The sequence below is a fragment of the Podarcis pityusensis genome (genome assembly GCF_964106645.2).
Source record: "Podarcis pityusensis genome assembly, chromosome: 1".
NCBI classification, from domain to species: Eukaryota; Metazoa; Chordata; class Lepidosauria; order Squamata; family Lacertidae; genus Podarcis; species Podarcis pityusensis.
The window spans coordinates 127,470,618-127,490,044 of record NC_138028.1 but is presented as its reverse complement, the minus strand read 5'-3'; the positions used below and the strand labels follow the sequence as shown (position 1 = coordinate 127,490,044).

The following is a 19,427-nucleotide window of genomic DNA, read 5'->3' as shown; positions in this document are numbered from 1 at the left end:
ATACTGAGGATATGGTCCAAGGAATTAAGGGAATACAAAGTTGTTGAGTCTAGGCACTAAGAAGACTTCATATAGAATGAAAGGTCAGGGCTATGTTTTGTTGTAGGCAGAAAATATAAATAGCAAACCATCCTGCAAGTAAATAAATGACCATCTGATGCTCATATACAACAAACACCTTATTTTATGGTAATGCATTGGGAATAATTCTGCCAGTTGTGCCTTCTTCTGGCACTCTGGCTTGAAATTCGTAAGGGGAGTAGTATGGACCAGAAAGAAGCATGGTGGTGGCAGTGCATATATCGATTTTAACGCCCAGATGATTGTTTGAATATAAGTTTCTAGCTATATGCACAAATGGTGCATGAAACAAATTCCCAAATATAGCAGCACCACCTCCCTCCACATTTTGTTAGACAACCTAATTTGATCCATGGTAGCATTTCAAGCAGAATTTTAGATGCAAAATAGGGAGACTCTGAAGGTAAAGTCTGTGTGAATATGTGTACATTCTTATTTTCTGTCAAATTGTTGGCATCAATAGAAATGAGGCAGGCAAATAACTACATTGAAAGGATGGTGGTTGATTCATGTGCATTTAGTGGCTCATTTGGCCCAGAGAAGGAGAAGGAATGGGGAAATGATTAAGTACAGGAGGCAAAAAGTGGCTGCATGTAGACAAAGAAGTGCTTGATAACATAAATATGTTGTCCAAGAGCCAGTATTTTTATGTTTAGTTCAGATCTAACTATTCATAAGTTATGAGTTCAGCATGCCCAAGAAACAAAGTCTGTGGCTGCCTAGTGTTTTAAGTACTCTACTTAGCTTCTCTAATTTTGGGGGCTGCATATCTTAATATGATCTAGATAATCTACAAAGGCAGGCAGGCAGGAAGCCACAAGGGCAATTCCTGACCCTGACTAACATTAAACCATCTGCTCACTTGGGACAGGGAGGCTGCATGGGGAAATTTGTAAGAAATAAATCTACAATCAGTCTTCTCCTTCCCTTCCTTCCCTAACCCCCTTCCCCCAAACGTACGTGTGTGTGTGTGTGTGTGTGTGAGAGAGAGAGAGAGAGAGAGAGATTTCGATCACCAGTACTAGTTCCAAAGTGGGTTTCTTTATGAGACTGAGTGGTTCAACAACTAGGCCAGCCTCATTTATTGCTCACTCACCTAGGAAACTTCTAACTTGGACGAATATGTTTTTGTGATACATGAGGAACACCCATTTTTTCCTTAGGGCTTGTCCAGAGAACAGATTTTTTTGGATGGATGTTAGATGCAACACATTCATTATGCTTGACACCTGTAAACCACCCAAGACCTATGCTAATCCCTTTGCTTGTTCAAACCGCATTTGAGGATTAACACCATGGTTTAACAGGGATTCCTACAAATATCTGAGCCACTTTGTATCCTTTTTCTGGTTCTGGTTCCTGTTCTAGGTTTATGTGAGATAGTGCAGCAAGTCATGCATGAAGATGGTGCCTTTCTGTCTATATACCATATTTTTCGCTCTATAAGACGCACCAGACCACAAGACGCACCTAGTTTTTGGAGGAGGAAAACAAGAAAAAAAATATTCTGAATCCCAGAAGCCAGAACAGCAAGAGGGATCGCTGCACAGCGAAAGCAGCGATCCCTCTTGCTGTTCTGGCTTCTGGGATAGCTGCGCAGCCTGCATTTGCTCCATAAGATGCACACACATTTCCCCTTACTTTTTAGGAGGGAAAAAGTGAGTCTTATAGAGCAAAAAATATGGTAATCTAGAATAGTGTTAATGAAATATTAGTGCTATTTTTCTAAGCATCATTTCTTATTATAAAGAACAAGTCATAGTGAAATTACTCAGAACCATAACTCAGAACTCAGCTTATATAAACGCAAGTGAAGAGAACATGTGCTCAAGTCATGGCCTTCCACTTTATTGAGGAACAAATGCATGGTTGTTACTCAGCTGTTGAGGAGATCAGCTCACTCATCTGCTGCAAAGAAATGGCATATTCCTAGCATTTAGACTGCAATGTGTGTGTCCGCTGAGAATATAGGGTGATTTTACCAGCAAGTCTGGCCATGGAGGATTAAAATGTTATATATTCGGAAGTATATTGAGCAGCTTGGGGGAGCCCATGACCAGCACCCCCTGCACAGTTTTGACATTTATTTATTTTAAAAGAATGTTTTATAGTTTTACAAAAATGATGGGAGGAAAACACAAGGTTCAGAAAAGGGCAACCAAAATGATCATGGGAATGGAGCGATACCCTGTGAAGAGAGGTTGCAGTGCTTGGGACAAGAGAAAAGGCAAGTAAGAGGTGACGCGATAGACGTTTATAAAATTATACATGGCATGGAGAAATGGATAGAGAAACATTTTCCTCCCTCTCTGGAGGCATCCATGCTTCCAAATGCCTGTTGCCAGAAGCCACAGGAAAGCAGGGTGCTCTTGGGTTCAGATCCTGTTTGCAATTGGTTGCCTACTGTGAGAACATTGGCTGGATTCAGGAGGCTCTTCTTATGTTCTTAAGCACACTGCTTAATTGTAACAAACAACAAGGCAGATAGATAAAGACAAGACAGAACTTTGATCTTGCAGACATTTTAATGTCGCGTAATGAAATCAATCAAGCAGATAAACTGAAGATAATCTTTGCTCATCATGTGTTTTGTTTATGCCTTTGAAAAATGAAGTGATGAAAGTGATACCTTCATTAGAAAATGGCAGAAATTAGTCACGTTTAGTCTGAATATACTGGAATCAAAAATCAGTACTTTCCTGTGGTAGTATCTTAACTGATTCCCTTTTATTTTCTTTCTGGACATATGAAGCCGCCTGTCAGGGAACTGCCATCAGTGCCGGAGGGAGAGAGCAAAATCCAGAGGGATTCCGGAGAGCGTCCCAGGATTGGGAGAGGCAGCCCATCTTCTGGGGAAGAGAATCAGCGTAGCACCAGTGGAGAAGGGGGGCAGATGGGGGAAGTGGCGAGGCGGTCCCATGACTCCTTGCCGGGGACCAGCGGGGAGAGTAAAGGTCCTCCGCTGCCTACGCCCTCCTTGCGCAGAAGGCTTCCGCGCAGAGAGAGTAGGCGGAGACTAGGCGTCAAAGAGCTTCTTTGCTGGAAGTTTAAGAAACGCCCACTGACGGATTCTGCCAGCGATTGAGACAGCCACGGGTGAGTGGCTGTCCGGACAGAAAAGGTTCACTCAGGCAATCCAGCCAGGTGTTTGCACCGGCTTACGCACGAGCAACCCCTAGAACCATTACACCGCCTTATACCAAGTCAAACCATGTATTCATTGGACCGGTGTTGTCTACTCTGTTACCCTTTTCAATACATATTTCAATGTGTTTGTGTGTGTATGATATAAATACATTGGAACAGATCTCAAGAGGTTTGTTGAAAGAGGACAACAGAGATAGCACCTGTCTAACGTTGAGTGGACAGGAATCCCAGCAAGTTACATGATTTAACTGACAGTGGCTCTCCGAAATCTCAAGCTGTCTATCATTATCTGCTACGTGGCCATTGAATTGGAAATGCTGGGGACTTGGAACCATCTCCATGCAAAGGATGTGCTCTGCCACTGAGCTAAGACCTTTCTCCTTCAGCCTCCCATTCTTTGCAATGCTTTTTAATTCATTTATTATGGTCATTTAGCTAGTACTCTTAGAAAAATCAATTTAGTGCCTAAAAGTCATGCAGATACATTTAATACTGTTCCTTATTAAAATTCTCAGAAAAAAAATAATCCTGTTCCTTGCTAAAATCCTCAGAAAAAATAGGAACATTTTCAGATAAATGTCATTTTTAAAAAAAAGACTCAAAAGAGATATTTCAGCCTTGATGAAATTAAGTTCAATGTATATCACACCTTGGTGGTTCAATTATCTGTGATACCAGTGTTTACTTCATGAAGCAATTATTAAACCCTTTTAAAAAAGGCAATACATGAAAAATGCCAGTAGCATTTTGGTTACAATATTAAAGGAAGCTAGATGAAAGTGAACATATATATATCCATGTCAGACTTCCTACCATTTTGCACGCTCATATTGATTTCTTTTGACATGGTCTTCATTTATTGAGTACTATTTTTTTTTTAAACTCCCCTGTCCATAACTGTACATGCTGTGAGCAATTGTAAAAGGAAGCCAAGGTATATTAAACCTGCCTGAAGTCAAAATGTAATCTAACACCTGTAGTCTGTAATTTGTCATCACTTCATAGACAGTTTTTTTGGGGTGTGTATGTGTGGTTTTTTTTTTTTTAATAACAGTTTGAATTTTCCTCAGCTTGTAACCTTAGGATACTCTGCAGTCCAAGAAAAGTGATGGAACTAAATCACAGTATTTAATGGAGTTTTATTGCATCAAGGTGCTAAATCACGGCTCCAAACAAACTCAAAGAAAATACTTCTGTTGGAGCTTTGTAATGTAGTGCTGCCCTGTTTAGCTAAAGGACACAAATACCTTTCACAGCAAAATAAAATAAAGTCTTAACCACTGCTTTGAAAGGAAAAACAAGCACAGGTGCAAATTGTAACTCCTGCTACAGTTTCTCATGTAGACATTCCTAGCAGCTAGTAAAGGTTCTTGGCAGAAAATTCTATCTAATTAACACTCTTGCCAACAGGACGCCCAGACTAAGATTGTGTTGAAAGGTGCCGTTTATTTACCCAAGCTTTGTTGTTATTGTTGTGCTCTTCTCTATATAAATTGGAGGCTGTAGAATGGTATGATACAGTTCTCTATGGGTACGTTTATTGCATCTGCAAACATCTGTTTCAAAAATGTAAATACACAGTGCACCCTTCAGCATAAACATACACTTTCAAAGTGCAGCATTTAAAATGAGGTTCTAGAGATTTAATACACTCTACGTCTGAGACACCTGAATGAGACATTGAAAAGTAGTGAATATATGAACAGCTGATGGGTATTTGACATTGGGAGATGTCATTTTGTCCAGTGCTTTTTAAAGAAACTCAGTGGTTTTAAACCAGTGACAGCTTTAGGCTGAATATTTTCTGCTGTAAGCAAAGTTACTAGTATTGTACATTTCAGTAGTCAAAAAATGGAAGCAAGTTTGGCGTGTCATGAATTTCACATGCATTTGGAATCAGCTTACAAACTCTGTGAAGCTGTCCTAGTTCACTGTAGCCACATCTGTCTCTTCTACCAGATAATTCTCTCCTCCGCACATTATTTTATTTACTGTTGTTTCTGTTATTTTGTTTTCCTCTGTACAGTGGTACCTCGGGTTACATACGCTTCAGATTACATCCGCTTCAGGTTACAGACTCCGCTAACCCAGAAATAGTACCTCGGGTTAAGAATTTTGCTTCAGGATGAGAACAGAAATCGTGCTCCGGCAGTGCGGCGACAGCGGGAGGCCCCATTAGCTAAAGTGGTGCTTCAGGTTAAGAACAGTTTCAGGTTAAGTACGGACCTCCGGAACGAATTAAGTACTTAACCCAAAGTACCAATGTAAAGGCCTCCCAGAGCAACTAACAACAAAGTTAAAGCAACTGAGCAATCCAAACAAGTACAAACACTATTGTTAATCAGTAACCAAAAGTCTCACAGTTAAAAAGTGAAAAGATTTAAAGATCTGAAACCCACCAGATTTGAAAATTTGAAATTTGAGGAACCGCCACTAAAAGGCATCACCATCTAACTCACCTTTGCTCAGCTCAGCTGGTAGAGCAGGAAACTCAAAATCTCAGGGTGCTGTGTTTGAGCCTCGTGTTTGGCAAATGATCCCTGCATTGCAGGCAGTTGGACTGCCATCTTTACATTTCTATGATTCTGTGATTCAGAGAAGGGCTTCCAAGGATCTGAGGGTGATCTTAGTACTTAGCAGATTCATGTGGAGAAGGCACACAAATTCTAAACTGCTTAGGACTTTAAGGGATGAAAGCACTTGGAAATGAACTGGGAGCCAGTGCAATTGTGTTCACACTGGCAAGATAATGTTCCGTTTGACTGGTTCCAGTCAATAATTATGCCATATATTTTAAACCAACTAAAGTTTCCAAGTAGCCACATACAATGTGTTGCAGCAGACTTAAACAAAATGTTTGCCAGAGCGTACATAATCGGGACGCGGGTGGTGCTGTGGGTTAAACCACAGAGCCTAGGACTTGACGATCAGAAGGTCGGCAGTTTGAATCCCCGCAACGGGGTGAGCTCCCGTTGCTCGGTCCCTGCTCCTGCCCACCTAGCAGTTTGAAAGCACGTCAAAGTGCAAGTAGATAAATAGGTACCACTCCGGCGGGAAGGTAAACGGCGTTTCCGTGCGCTGCTCTGGTTCGCCAGAAGCGGCTTAGTCATGCTGGCCACGTGACCCGGAAGCTGTACGCCGGCTCCCTCGGCCAATAAAGCGAGATGAGCGCCGCAACCCCAGAGTCGGTCACGACTGGACCTAATGGTCAGGGGTCCCTTTACCTTTACATAACATTATCATAAATCCCTTACAGTTTCCACACAATGACTGTTATGCCATAGAAATAAAAAGGATTATAAAACGTTTCTGTAAAACAGTAAAAGGAATGGAAGGATTGTTCTTATGTCGCGTAAGAAGGGTCATTATCCTCCCTCCCTGAAATGTGCTGGGTTTCTCTTCCCTACCCACTAGGAAAGAGCAAGGCAGAACCACAGTTCCTGCTGCTTCAGGTGAAACGCCACTGTTGGCAAATGAATGGTTCACACTTGTCACCCTTCTTGGCTGCAGCTGTTAAAACAAAGGGTGGCCCATGCATGAGGGAAGGTGAAGCCATTTGCCTCAGGCAACTGAGCTGCTTTCCACCCTCCCTATGTTTTGATTATTGATGTAAACCTCTATAATGAATTTTGTACAGTTAAGTTTTTACCTCTGTCTTCAGTACATTGTATTTTATTTTATTGCTATGGCTAGTGGCTGATGCAAAAAGATACTTCTGATTCTCCCTGCCCCTGCTGTGTTGCTGCCAGCCCCATTGGGGCTTCCCATACCAATGACGCAGTGCCGTTGCCCTAGGTGTTGCACCCTTACTGCTGCTGCTGTGTTGTGACAGCAGTGCGGGTGCAGGCAAGGGTACAGTTGTGGTGATTGGGCTGGCAGCAGCACGGGAAGAGGCCTAGATCTGGGGTGGGGAGCGGGGAGCAGTAGCAGGCCGGGCCATTTTATATACAGTGGCAGAGTCAAACGTCTCGGGCCATCCCTGATTCAGACTCATTACAAGAATTCCACGAATTGTTAAATCATGGGGGCCACTTCATATGAGACTCTTTCCCTATATCCTGTTTCATGCCCAACACACACACACACACACACACACACACACACGGGGGCTCTTACATGTTAGTAAAAAACAGGACTTTACTGAGGCAGACAAAACGTTCAGGAGTCACGATTCAGGAGTTCAGGAATCCTGCAAGACATTCAGAACTGGATGGAAGCAACAAAGTTCTCCAAATAGTTACCATGCCCTGTCTACCAGTTTAAAGGGAAGGTGTGATGTACTCACTCACAAGACCTGCTTGCTCTGTGAGAATGATGGAGTTGCAAATGTGTGCTCCTCTGGGATGAGTCTGCTCCCATCTGTGGAAATGGAGCCTGGCTCTATAAATTTCTGGATTTCAGTAATTTAAGCCTATTGATTTCTATGAGTTTACTCTGAGTATTGCTAATGTTGGCTTTCACTCTGTGAATAGCTGAATATAACACCCAGGGCCAAATCCACTGGGGGCGGGGAGCCACCGATTGGTTCTTCTTCATCTAGTGTGACTTAAACCCTTTTAATTGATCTTCATGGAGTTTCCAGTTCCTGCAGCATTTCCCACTATTCCTTATATAATTATTTGCTTTTAGTTCTATGAGGACTTTTTTTTGAAAGCTCAGTGGTCTTCAACTTATCTTCCTCCATCCATATCTTTTAATGCAGAAATGTAGCAGAGGCTTTTACCATCAAAGAGTGATGAGAAAAGGTTTCACCGTTCCACATATCAGGCAGCTTTTAAAGACACTTGGACAGTATAATTAAAACAAAAACAAAAATACCAGCCTTACACCAAAAACTCTCGCTTGGCTACTGCAAGCAGTGGAAAATCCATGGTGGAAGGCACACTGATGTTCAGAGAAGCTGGTCCATTATTAACTGATATTCTGACTGAGGAGGCTTTGATCAGTTTTCTAGCAACTCCAGAGTTCTCTGGAATACAGTTTGAAACCTCTGCCGTAGCTTATTACAAGTAATACAGATCATTCCCTTAATGATATACTACATTATATATTTTCCTAAACTTAATCATTCCATATCATACTTCCTTCCCTGCAGGCGTGTACTATTATTTTTTACACATGGTTCCCAGCTGGATTTCATTGTGGCCTTCAAAACATATTGCAATGTTGTGTGATTTAATAGGAGTCACTTATCTTTTCAAAGTCAACTTTCATCATATTAGATATCTGTATGTTTTCTATCTGAATAGACTAATACCTCAGAAAAGTGAAAATGTAATACCTATGAAAAGTAGTTTCCCCCCTCAAAAAAACAAAACAGTCTTGTGCTTTAGCTTTCTTATACAAATGTAGATCCCTTTTCAACATTAAAGTGAATATGCATTAGAGAAAGCAGAAACATTTGAGACCTGTGGCTAGGGAAAAAAACATGTTTCAGTTCTGATTTGCAAGGAGATGGGAACTGATTTGGGGAAGAAATAGGAAGTCAGTTCCAGATGGCCAAAATTGAAGTGAAGACTTGCTTGTGCTAATGGCGAAGTGAAGGGAGGAGTGAAAGCAGAGAACTGAATCAAATTTGTGCTATGATCCTGAGCACAGTTACTTGGAAGTTAAGACATTTGACTTATTTCTTAGGAACAATGTTTATGACAAGAGACTCTTCACAGAACTCTGCCATTTTCAGTTAAGATGTTGCTTCTACAAAGTGCATGAGATGGCTTATTTGTTAACTGACATTAAGCCACAGTACCCTGACTTGGACTTCCCAAGGATCTTTGTCTTAATAGAAGCTGGTGAGTTCTGAGGCTCATGGTTATGGAGACTGGAGTACTTGTCTGACTTCTTATATGCAGTTGGATTAGGGCCTGTACCAATTGGCCACCTGTTCTTCAGATAAAGTTAACAAAGAACTGGGTGCATTTTCCTGTTTAAAATGTTTTACACTCTCTAGTCGCAACGCTGAATATGGTGCCATATAAAAGCAGAATGAACACCCTCCTCAACAAACCAGTACAGTGATACCTTGGGTTAAGTACAGACTCCGCTAACCCAGAAATAGTACCTCGGGTTAAGAACTTTGCTTCAGGATGAGAACAGAAATTGTGCTCCGGCGGTGCAGCAGCACCAGGAGGCCCCATTAACTAAAGTGGTGCTTCAGGTTAAGAACGGACCTCCGGAACAAATTAAGTACTTAACCCAAGGTACCACTGTATGTCGTTTTGAAGCCAATTTCATCGCAAATTAAACATTTTAATGTCTTAGGTGTATTGTTTTACATATCCCAGGTATTTAATACTTGTCAGGTTGGCTTGATTCTGGTTTTCTTAGTTCCACTTAACTGAAATTAAACAGATAGCCTTTCTTCTCTTCTGTGATGTACGGTGGTCGCTGCAGTTCTTTCAACCCCTCTGATAAAGGCTGCGTCAAGAAGCTTTGTACATGCGCCTTTTTAAAGTGCCTGTGCTTTCAGGATGGTTTCTCACATGAAATTTCCCCTCCTGAGCGTTAAATGCAACACCAGAGATTTATCTGGCTGTGAGTACACGAGCCAATGGAGCTATCACTCAAGAGAACACACAAGACAGATATCAGTAGAGCTTTGCCTATTGACAACTGCAGAGGAGCTGCAACTCTGTTGATAGGGAGCCATTGTATGATTGCATTCTTTCCCCTCTAGTACATATAGCCAGCCATGGGGTTACTAAACTGACATGGTAGAGAACCAATGCCAGCTCCTCTTCCTCATGCAAATAGACTCCAGACCTAATTTACACTGGATGCTGCTCTCTGTTGGGTTGGTGGGAGTTGGGTTCATACTGCTCCTTTTCTTGCTGTGTTGCAGTACCCCTAGGGCTAAATGTACAAGCATTTAGATTATACTGAAAAACTAGTCTCAAAGCAAAGCAAAAACAAAAGAAATATTGAAAAGAATCATCTTGTGGAGCCCTGGAACAATGCTCCTTTTGATAAGAGAAAGAGGTTGATATTTCTCATTTGGACTAGTTGCTCTCGCATTGTGTTGTTGTTTTTCCTGAGCCAATTTATTTATAGCAAATAATTGCAGCATTCCTTTCTACAGCATGGCTGGAGTATGTTTGTTTAAGACACGCAGATCACCAGAGCAAACGTTGGCCTTCAAGATGAGCAATTCAGGACCTACCGTGTAGCTGCTTAATGAAGTTAGGGAATTGAATGGCTGGACTTCTCACTTCAATGGCAGCATGCTGCTTTGGACCACACATCCATGTCATCATTGAAAAGTTATGCAGCAAGAGTGCCAATAACATTTATTTCAACTCATTACATTTTCTAGGCCCCACAAGCTTTTTATTGCTTAGGACGTAAGCCACCTTCCATCATAACAGGAGAAGAAATATATTTCTTGAATCTTCCAAGGCTGATAATTGAGGATAAGACTTTCACTTTACCCATAGTTTCTCGTGGTTCATGCACACACGTGTACTCTGCCTTACAAATGGTTCCATGTTTCTCCTTTTTAACAGTTCTGGTCTTCTCAGATCTAAAATCCTCATCTAATTTGCTCTGTGAGTTTAAGTTTAAAGAGAATTATGGAAGCTTTAGTAAACCTTTATTTGGAACTATTTGCAATGTTTGCACAGAAGTTGATTAAACACACTCTAAGTATGTCACTTCTGTCTCATGCGGAGATGCAGAAATAAAGAACAAATATTTTAGTGAAATAACTAGCTTCTTCAAATAATGGGATTTTAGGAACTTTAGATATGCCATCTTTTAAGTTGGTAATAAATTACATGTTCCTAATAAAAATTTCACCCCATCATCCAAAAATGTATTTCTCTTTTTAGTGTTTTTTTAGGAAATAGTTTTGAACTATTTTTGAACACTTTTTAGTACAGTATTGCTACACAGGTACTGCTATAGAATCTTCATGCAACATGTTGCAAACTTGCATTATACAGAAGAGATTGATTGAGAATAATAATAATAAAAAAAGCTGAAGCACAGATTTTGGGTAGTGTTATATTTTTTCTATGTCTTTGGTTTTAAATTATTGACAAGCTGGTTTGTATTTTATATATTTGAATAAATGTAATAATCATAATTAGTAACGTATTAATTCTATTACATTTGGTGTCATGGCAGACTTACTTTAAATAGGTATGCTTTTTTCAATTTTCAGGTGCTTCATAGACAGCAATCCCAACCAGCAAAGGAAAACTCACCTCCGAGAGAAGAGGCCCCACCTCCACCTACCGAGGACACGTGTACCAAAAAAACAAGATCTCGTACTAAAATTTCTTTAGAGGCTTTGGGCATCCTTCAAAGTTTCATCCATGATGTTGGCCTCTATCCGGATCAGGAGGCCATCCACACTTTATCTGCTCAGTTGGATCTGCCTAAACACACCATCATCAAATTCTTCCAGAACCAGCGTTACCATGTGAAGCATCATGGGAAACTAAAAGAGCACATGGGCACCGTGGTAGATGTGGCAGAATACAAAGACGAGGAGCTACTGACTGAGTCAGAGGAGAATGACAGTGAGGAGGGCTCTGAGGAAATGTACAAAGTGGAAACCGAAGAAGAGAATCCTGAAAAAAACAAGGCAACTGCTTCAGAAACTGACCAGAGATAATGTGAAAACATCACAGGAAAAGCAATACATTGATCCATTTTTTTTTTTTTTGGCTTCTTCTTTTTAAAAAGTTTTTTTCAAAAGCGCTCATAAAGTTGGGTTTTCCCCCCAGTGCGCATAGAGTATGTGCAAACCGAACTATTATTTTGCATAGCCCAATCAGACATTCCCTTGTAAAAGGCACTTGAGTGTTACACTTTTATGTTTGACTGAGACAATGTTAATTGTAATTCACGTATGATTACATCAGCGTTAACCTTGCACTTATGAAAGGACCTTCTAGCAAGTTACAGGAAGAAATAGACCTATGAAATCAATGAAGGAAATTATTACGGCATATATATATATATATATATATATATATATATATATATATATCCCCACATATATGAAATTTGCATGGGACATAACAATCTGAAAGTATAGACTGTGAAATGAGCTCGTTAAAATATGAGTCTTGTTTATGTATAAAAAAAACCACTTCACAATGAGTTGCTTTGGCTTTTAGATAAACTGCTGCCTGCTCTCAGGGTGTGGTTACTATTTTGAAATACCTATTTATTTTCTATGTTTATCCCTGTTATATATTTTTTAAATTCTTATTATGGCTTCCACTTTGGCAGCTTGATGGGGAATTTTTGAGGTATGCATTTGAAAAACCTAGAGCAGCACTGCCAAAAAAAATTAAAGTGAAGGAGAGGGAGAGAGAAAATGGGGGACAAAATCAGGGCACCTTAACAAATGAAATCCCAAACCAAGTAGTAACTTTAAAAAAACTTTAGTATATGATGCACATTTGAAGTCACAGAGCATGTTTTGTTCTTTATCATTTCTGTAGCAACCAGGTGGATTTTCATGGACTTTTTAGTGGGGGGGGGGGGGGAAATCAGTGCACAGTAGACTTTGTCTACTAAAGCAGTCTTCATGAAAAGTTGCTTTTATGAGATTTAATGTGTGGAATTTTACATTGAGCCACATTTTATAGTGGTGTTATGTGTTTTGGAGGCGCAAACCATCTACACTGTTGCTGTGCAACTTATGTCAATTTCAGTGGGGCTTGTGCAGCTGTAGTTCTTGTTCCTTTGCTCCTCTAGTGTTTGTCTGATATTAATGTTTGGAAATTTACTCATCATATATGCTCAAATTGCTCTTCAACAAAGCTTTCACAAATGAAATCGTAAGACTATATCACATCGATCACTCTGGGCAAGTCTGGCTGGTTCTTAAATCAGTCATAGGGTCTGATGGTTCTCTGGTGCTGAATTTCCTTCTGTATCTCCTTTATTCCCTACATCTAGAGTCTTCAAGCTCATTATCTCAACGAGACTAAACACTTTTCAGCAAACACTCTTCCAAGGTATGGGCTTCATGAGGTGCATGGCAGACTTGGTGGGAACACATTTTCTGAACTTGCTGCAGTTCTAGACAGTAAGAGTAAACCAAGCAATTTCCGTGTAGTCACTTAACTTGTCATAAACTGAAACCTTTTCCCAGTGACCTAGCATAGCAATTCCATTACATAAAGCAGAACTAATGCTGACTGACTCTTCAATAGTACAAGCATTAAAGCTGCAATTTACTATAGTTTCCAACAGGTTTTTGAAGTCGTGGTTTGGTAGTGACACCAGCAGTGTTGCTGTTCCTATATATATATATATATATATATATATATATATATATATGGATATTTTGACTTTCTTCTGTGTCTGGGTTGCTATTTGGACTCTTAAACCCATTGGTAGGCTTCCTTTTGACATGTGCTTTGTAACTCTTAACAAAGACCTCATGCGATATCACTTGGAAAGCGGTTTTATGTTTCTTGCACAGACATTGTAATATATAACTGTTAATACTATTTATATATTTGAAAGGTATAAAAGGCAGGCATTAAAAGAATTCTCTGTATAGGTAGTTACCAAGAACGTAACAACATACAGGGAGGAGAAGAAGACATGTTGCAATACAAGCTAATTCTAGCTACTCAGTAACCTCCAGAGTTTTTAAAGGGACTTTTCCAAAATCAATATTTGACACCCACAACATATCTGTATCCATTTCATATATCATTGAAAAACAATGTTGGCTTGCTAACTTAAACTTTTCCTCCTTTATTTCTGTAGTACGCTGCAGCTTTAATCAGAAATTCAGTAGGCGCTGCTTTATGTTCTCTTTCGAGTTACTCTTTTTAAACTGTTATCAGAAAATCTTGCTGAAATCACTACGTATATGTAATACTGGTCAATCTCTCATAAGGTTATTCATCTCTTTGATGGCATCAGCATTGGTTTCTTTTTAAAAACACTTCAACCTAAACAAATAAATAGTAGGTATTTTCCCCCCAATGCTGAGTCTTGCCTTCCTGCCCCCAACACTGCCAACTTTTGCAGTGGTTCTTCTAAGTGAATCTGTGGGCATTTTCGCCTGTGGTCTTGCCAGATCTTTGCGAATTACAATGCATATATGTCTATTTATTCAATATTCATCATATAATATCTATTTGGAAAAAGAATTTTTTTTTCTCGTAGTGCCTCTTAACAAAGCACAATTTTCCGCCTTTTTTGTGAAATAAGAGAAAAGAAAAAAAAAGTGTTATTGCGGTATCAACAATGTGAATGAGGATTAACATATTGTAAATGTTCTTTTTCCATGTAAATCAACTTGATCTTTGTTATCACTAAGTGATAATTAAATTTTAACTTATGTGCATTGTTAGTCTGTTAGAATTTTTTGGTTGTTGAAATAAAACACATTCAGTAAATGACATACCCATTCGCAATGTCATTCTTTGGGGCCCCTCCGTTTCCCTTCCCCTCTCCCTGAATTGATATGAAACATAAATCCCTTTCTTGTATTAGAAATGTGATCCAGGCAAGTACAGTTTTACCCTGCCTGTGTTATCTTGCAAACTGCTTTTCAAGTTTCACATGTTTAAAAAACGGGTTTGAATTTGCAGAGGTGGGCTGGGGGAGTAAGCCTTCCTCTGGACATGCAGAGGCCAGATCCTTTAGGTTAGCTTAACAACTCAAAGTCGAACTCAATAGAAATGAACAGCTTATACAGATGGGAATGTTTTGTTGGGCTCAAATGGTAAATATTTTATTCCCTACCTGAAATGCATGCAATGCAAATGGATATATATGCTCAGACAAACGTGGGTGAAGGTGGAAAGTAAATTTAGCTATCTCTTAGCAAATCAGATTGCAGAAAATGCAAAATTTCTGTTTATAGTTTAAAACACACATTCCCCGGACATAAAAAAACCCCCATTTCCAGCAGAAATATCTCACTGAAAAATATCCTCTATGGAATGCTAGAAAGAATGAGGTAACTATAATTTGGAGAAAAGGTTCCTTTTGCCTCAAAGTCTTAAACACAGACTACTTTTTTAGTTTGAGTCCAGTCCTTGGAAGACAAATTATTAATACTCTCAGCCTAGCTGATGTGGTCCAAAGGAAAGCAGCCCATATTCAGGGAAGTTTTTAATGTGTGACATTTTAGTGTATTTTGGTCTTTGTTGGAAGCCCCCCAGAGTGGCTGGGGAAACCCAGCCAGGTGGGTGGGGTACAAATAATAAATTATTATTATTATTATTATTATTATTATTAGTCGGGTACCATCTTGGCTGCAGGAGTGGCCGAAAGGAGACATACAAGGCGCTATCCAACCATCTTAAAGATTTATGTAGCCTTTTCTTCTACCAAATATATCCTGCAAGGCAGCAGAAGTTTAGGGTGAGAGTTTTCCTTCTCCTAGATTGGCTACCTTCCTAGGTTGACGAACCCCATCTGCCCTTCATTTCCCTCTACAGAACATGCAGAAAACTCCCTCTTGACCATTGGACCCACTATTGGTCTCACCTGCTCAATCCCCCAGAGTCTGTCCAGGATGTTTTGGGAGAAGCCATGACAGTTATACTCTTATATTACTGCTCTACATGAATAGCGTAGATGGGGGTCTTGCTGTCTGGGCAGGTCCTGACATCATCAAATATTCTAATATCCATAAAGGCAGTTCCTTGTATTCCATTTCTCTGTTGCACAAAGGCTTCCAGGGCTAAGATTACAGTCATTCATTTATTTGAAAAAACACATTTCTAAACTGCTTTTTCTCCGTCTGGATTCTGGGGCGATATGCAACAGGCATGAATAAAATTAAACATGCCGCAAACAGAGTAAAATATAAATAAAAAATAATGATAAATACAGTGAAAGGCAATAACAACAACAATCTTAGAACTGGCTAATAGAAGTCTTTTCTGTTCATTCTTGCCTTCTATTACTCCTGCAAGAAAATCCAAGCCTTCCCCCACCCTTCCTCACTGAGTTAATACCCTCCAACGTTTCTCTGATGAAAATAGGGATGTCCTATTCAATAACAAGATCACTAATTTTATTATTTATACCCCACCCATCTGACTGGGTTGCCCCAGCCACTCTGGGCAGCTTCCAACGCATATAAAAGCATAATAAAATATTAAACATTTTAAAACTTCCCTTTGCAGGGCTGTCTTCAGATGTCCTCTAAAGATTATATAGTTACAATACTTCCCTACTTGGCTTGGGGCCCGCATAACTCCATAACCTCCAACATTTCTCCTATGAAAATAGGGCCGTCCTAAGGTCCTAGGACTTGCTGATCAGAAGGTTGGCGGTTCGAATCCCCGCAACGGAATGAGCTCCCATTGCTGGATCCCTGCTCCTGCCAACCTAGCAGTTCAAAAGAACATCAAAGTGCAAACAGATATATAGGTACCGCTCCGGCAGGAACGGCGTTTCTGTGCGCTGCTCTGGTTTGCCAGAAGCGGTTTAGTCATGCTGGCCACATGACCCGGAAGCTGTACACCGGCTCCCTCGGGCAATAAAGCGAGATGAGCGCCGTAACCCCAGAGTCAGTCATGACTAGACCTAATGGTTAGGGGTCCCTTTAAGGAAAAGCGGGACATTCTGGGGTCTAATCAGAAACCAGGATGGCTTCTGTAAATCCAGGACTGTCCCTGGAAAATTGGGACACTTGGAGGGTCTGTGAGTTCCTTAACAGGGACAAGAGTTGACCTGTCACAAAAGCATTTTCCCTTAGGGTTGAACTGACATTTCCCTCCTCCCACATGGGCATTCAGCCCCAAATGGCTGATGATGCACATCTTTGCTGCATTAGAACAGGCAGATTTGAATTTAAAATGAGGCTCCCAAGGCCTTTTTACATTTTGTATGTCTCAGGTTATGTCTGTCTGTCCCTTTCATTACATGGATACAGGTTCTTCGGTAACCCACTTGACACAGCTCAAATTTGATTGACGTTTGGCCTCCCCCCAGATGCTGTTGGACTTTGACTCCCATCAGTCCCAGTCAGCATAGCCCAATGCTCAGGGGTGATGGAAGTTGTAGTCCATCCACATCTGAAGGGCCACTGCTTCCCCACCCTGGTTCTAAGGAACTTTTTAGTAGTGTAACAAAGGTCCGTATAGTTAAAGCTATATTTTCCCAGTAGTGATGTATGGAAGTGAGAGCTGGACCATAAAGAAGGCTGATCGCCGAAGAATTGATGCTTTTGAATTATGGTGCTGGAGGAGACTCTTGAGAGTCCCATGGACTGCAAGAAGATCAAACCTCTCCATTCTGAAGGAAATCAGCCCTGAGTGCTCACTGGAAGGACAGATCCTGAAGCTGACGCTCCAGTACTTTGGCCTCCTCATGAGAAGAGAAGACTCCCTGGAAAAGATCCTGATGTTGGGAAAGATGTAGGGCACAAGGAGAAGGTGACGACAGAGGACGAGATGGTTGGACAGTGTTCTCGAAGCTACCAGCATGAGTTTGACCAAACTGCGGGAGGCAGTGGAGGACAGGAGTGCCTGGCGTCCTCTGGTCCATGGGGTCACGAAGAGTCGGACACGACTAAACGACTAAACAACAACAAAAACAATTGAATCATGTCTCAGAGTAGCAGAAGCAATTTCTAGGAATCTCCACCATTTCCAATTTTACTTGGGGCAGCGGCAATGCGGTAGCATGGAGAGGAGTAGACTCATGGCAAAGTTATCCTATTCTCTGCATAGCAAGAAGATGTAGCTACATTTATTTATACCCTGCGTTTTTCCTTGACAAGGCAACTTACAGATAAAAACAGCAACTGCTAAAAACATAGAAAAATCAACTATTAAAGTACAATAAAACATTGCTAGAATGGAAACTATATGCATATGTATAGTATACACACAAACACACATTTATACATATAAAAAATCTGTTTAAAACATACCAGTAGTTGCAATTAAAAACAGCACAGCACCAGCCCTTTAATTAAAAGCAGTCAGTTCTCGAAAGCCTTTTGGAACAAGAAAGTTTTCACCTGCCTGATGGAAGAATAGGAAAGAAGGAGTCTAGCTTCTCAAGGGAAGGAGTTTCAAAGTCTGGGAGAAGTTCCAGGTACAACACCAGAATGTTTACTTTAAATCAAAGAACAATGAAGACTTAGGCTGCGTTCCTAAACAGACTTTCCTGGGAGGAAGCACCGCTGAATTCAGTGGGACTTACTTCTAAGTGAACACACCTAGGATTGCCTGGTCTGCAAAGTTTAGGAAAAGAGAATAGTGGAAGGAAACAAGCAGCCTTGCAGCAGAGTCCCCTAACTCTGCATGAGTTCCCTAGAGAGCAATTTGCATCGCACCCAAGTTTCAGCAAATTGTAGGCTTCCTGTTTCCGGTGCACCAGGAATGTAGTCTCTCCCAACACCACGGGAGAGAGACGGCGATAATCAGATAATGATGGGGGGATTTTATTATCTGCATTCCTCTTCTCACCTGCAGTTTACCTGGTGGTCTGGCAGTTGCTTCCCGATGGAATGTGAGGGCAGGCAAAGGCATTGAGTACATGGACTGTTGCCTAACCCCCCGCCCCCCCCCCCGCCGTTCCTGGAAGCACAGGTTATCCTGCTAATTTTTTTTTTTAACTGGAGTAAACTACAGGTGTGTGCAGGGGACGCGGATGGTGCTGTGGTCTAAACTACTGAGCCTAGGGCTTGCTGATTAGAAGGTTCGCAGTTTTGAATCCCCGCGATGGGGTGAGCTCCCGTTGCTCGGTCCCTGCTCCTGCCAACCTAGCAGTTTGAAAGCACACCAGTGCAAGTAGATAAATAGGTACCGCTCCGGCAAAAGTTAAACAGCGTTTCCGTGTGCTGCTCTGGTTTGCTGGCCACATGAAACGGTCATGCTGGCCAAATGACGCGGAAGCTGTACGCCGGCTCCCTTGGCCAATAAAGCGAGATGAGTCCCGCAACCCCAGAGTCGTCTGCAACTGGACCTAATGGTCAGGGGTCCCTTTACCTTTACAGGTGCGTGCTAGAGATGATGAGATAAGAAACTGCAAAAACGAGCCCAGCTACAAGGATTTAAAAGGTTTGGATTGAGAGGGGATTTCATTCGGTGAAAGTGATGATGGGGAGAGGGGAGCCCACAATTTGCTTATATCAAAGTTTTTCTCTACACTTATGATATGGCAACCCTCCCCAGAATGCAAGCTTCTTCTTCTTCTTCTTCTTCTTCTTCTTCTTCTTCTTCTTCTTCTTCTTCTTCTTGTACAAATGAAAA

At 40.9% G+C, this 19,427-nt stretch overlaps 2 protein-coding genes across 3 annotated transcripts in view; both read left to right on the top strand.

Annotated features, from left to right (window-relative positions):
* SATB2 (SATB homeobox 2) overlaps positions 1-13,034 on the top strand; it is a 122,558-nt gene extending 109,524 nt beyond the window's left edge. For both annotated transcript variants that reach the window (XM_081016779.1, XM_081016778.1), the window contains one exon: positions 11,390-13,034. In XM_081016779.1, the coding sequence (XP_080872905.1) occupies positions 11,390-11,845 (456 nt within the window). In that variant the 3' untranslated portion in view covers positions 11,846-13,034. The remainder of the gene's footprint in view (positions 1-11,389) is intronic.
* Positions 1-19,427, top strand: part of FTCDNL1 (formiminotransferase cyclodeaminase N-terminal like) — a 454,166-nt gene that overhangs the window by 280,492 nt on the left and 154,247 nt on the right. The gene's annotated exons all lie outside the window — the stretch shown is intronic.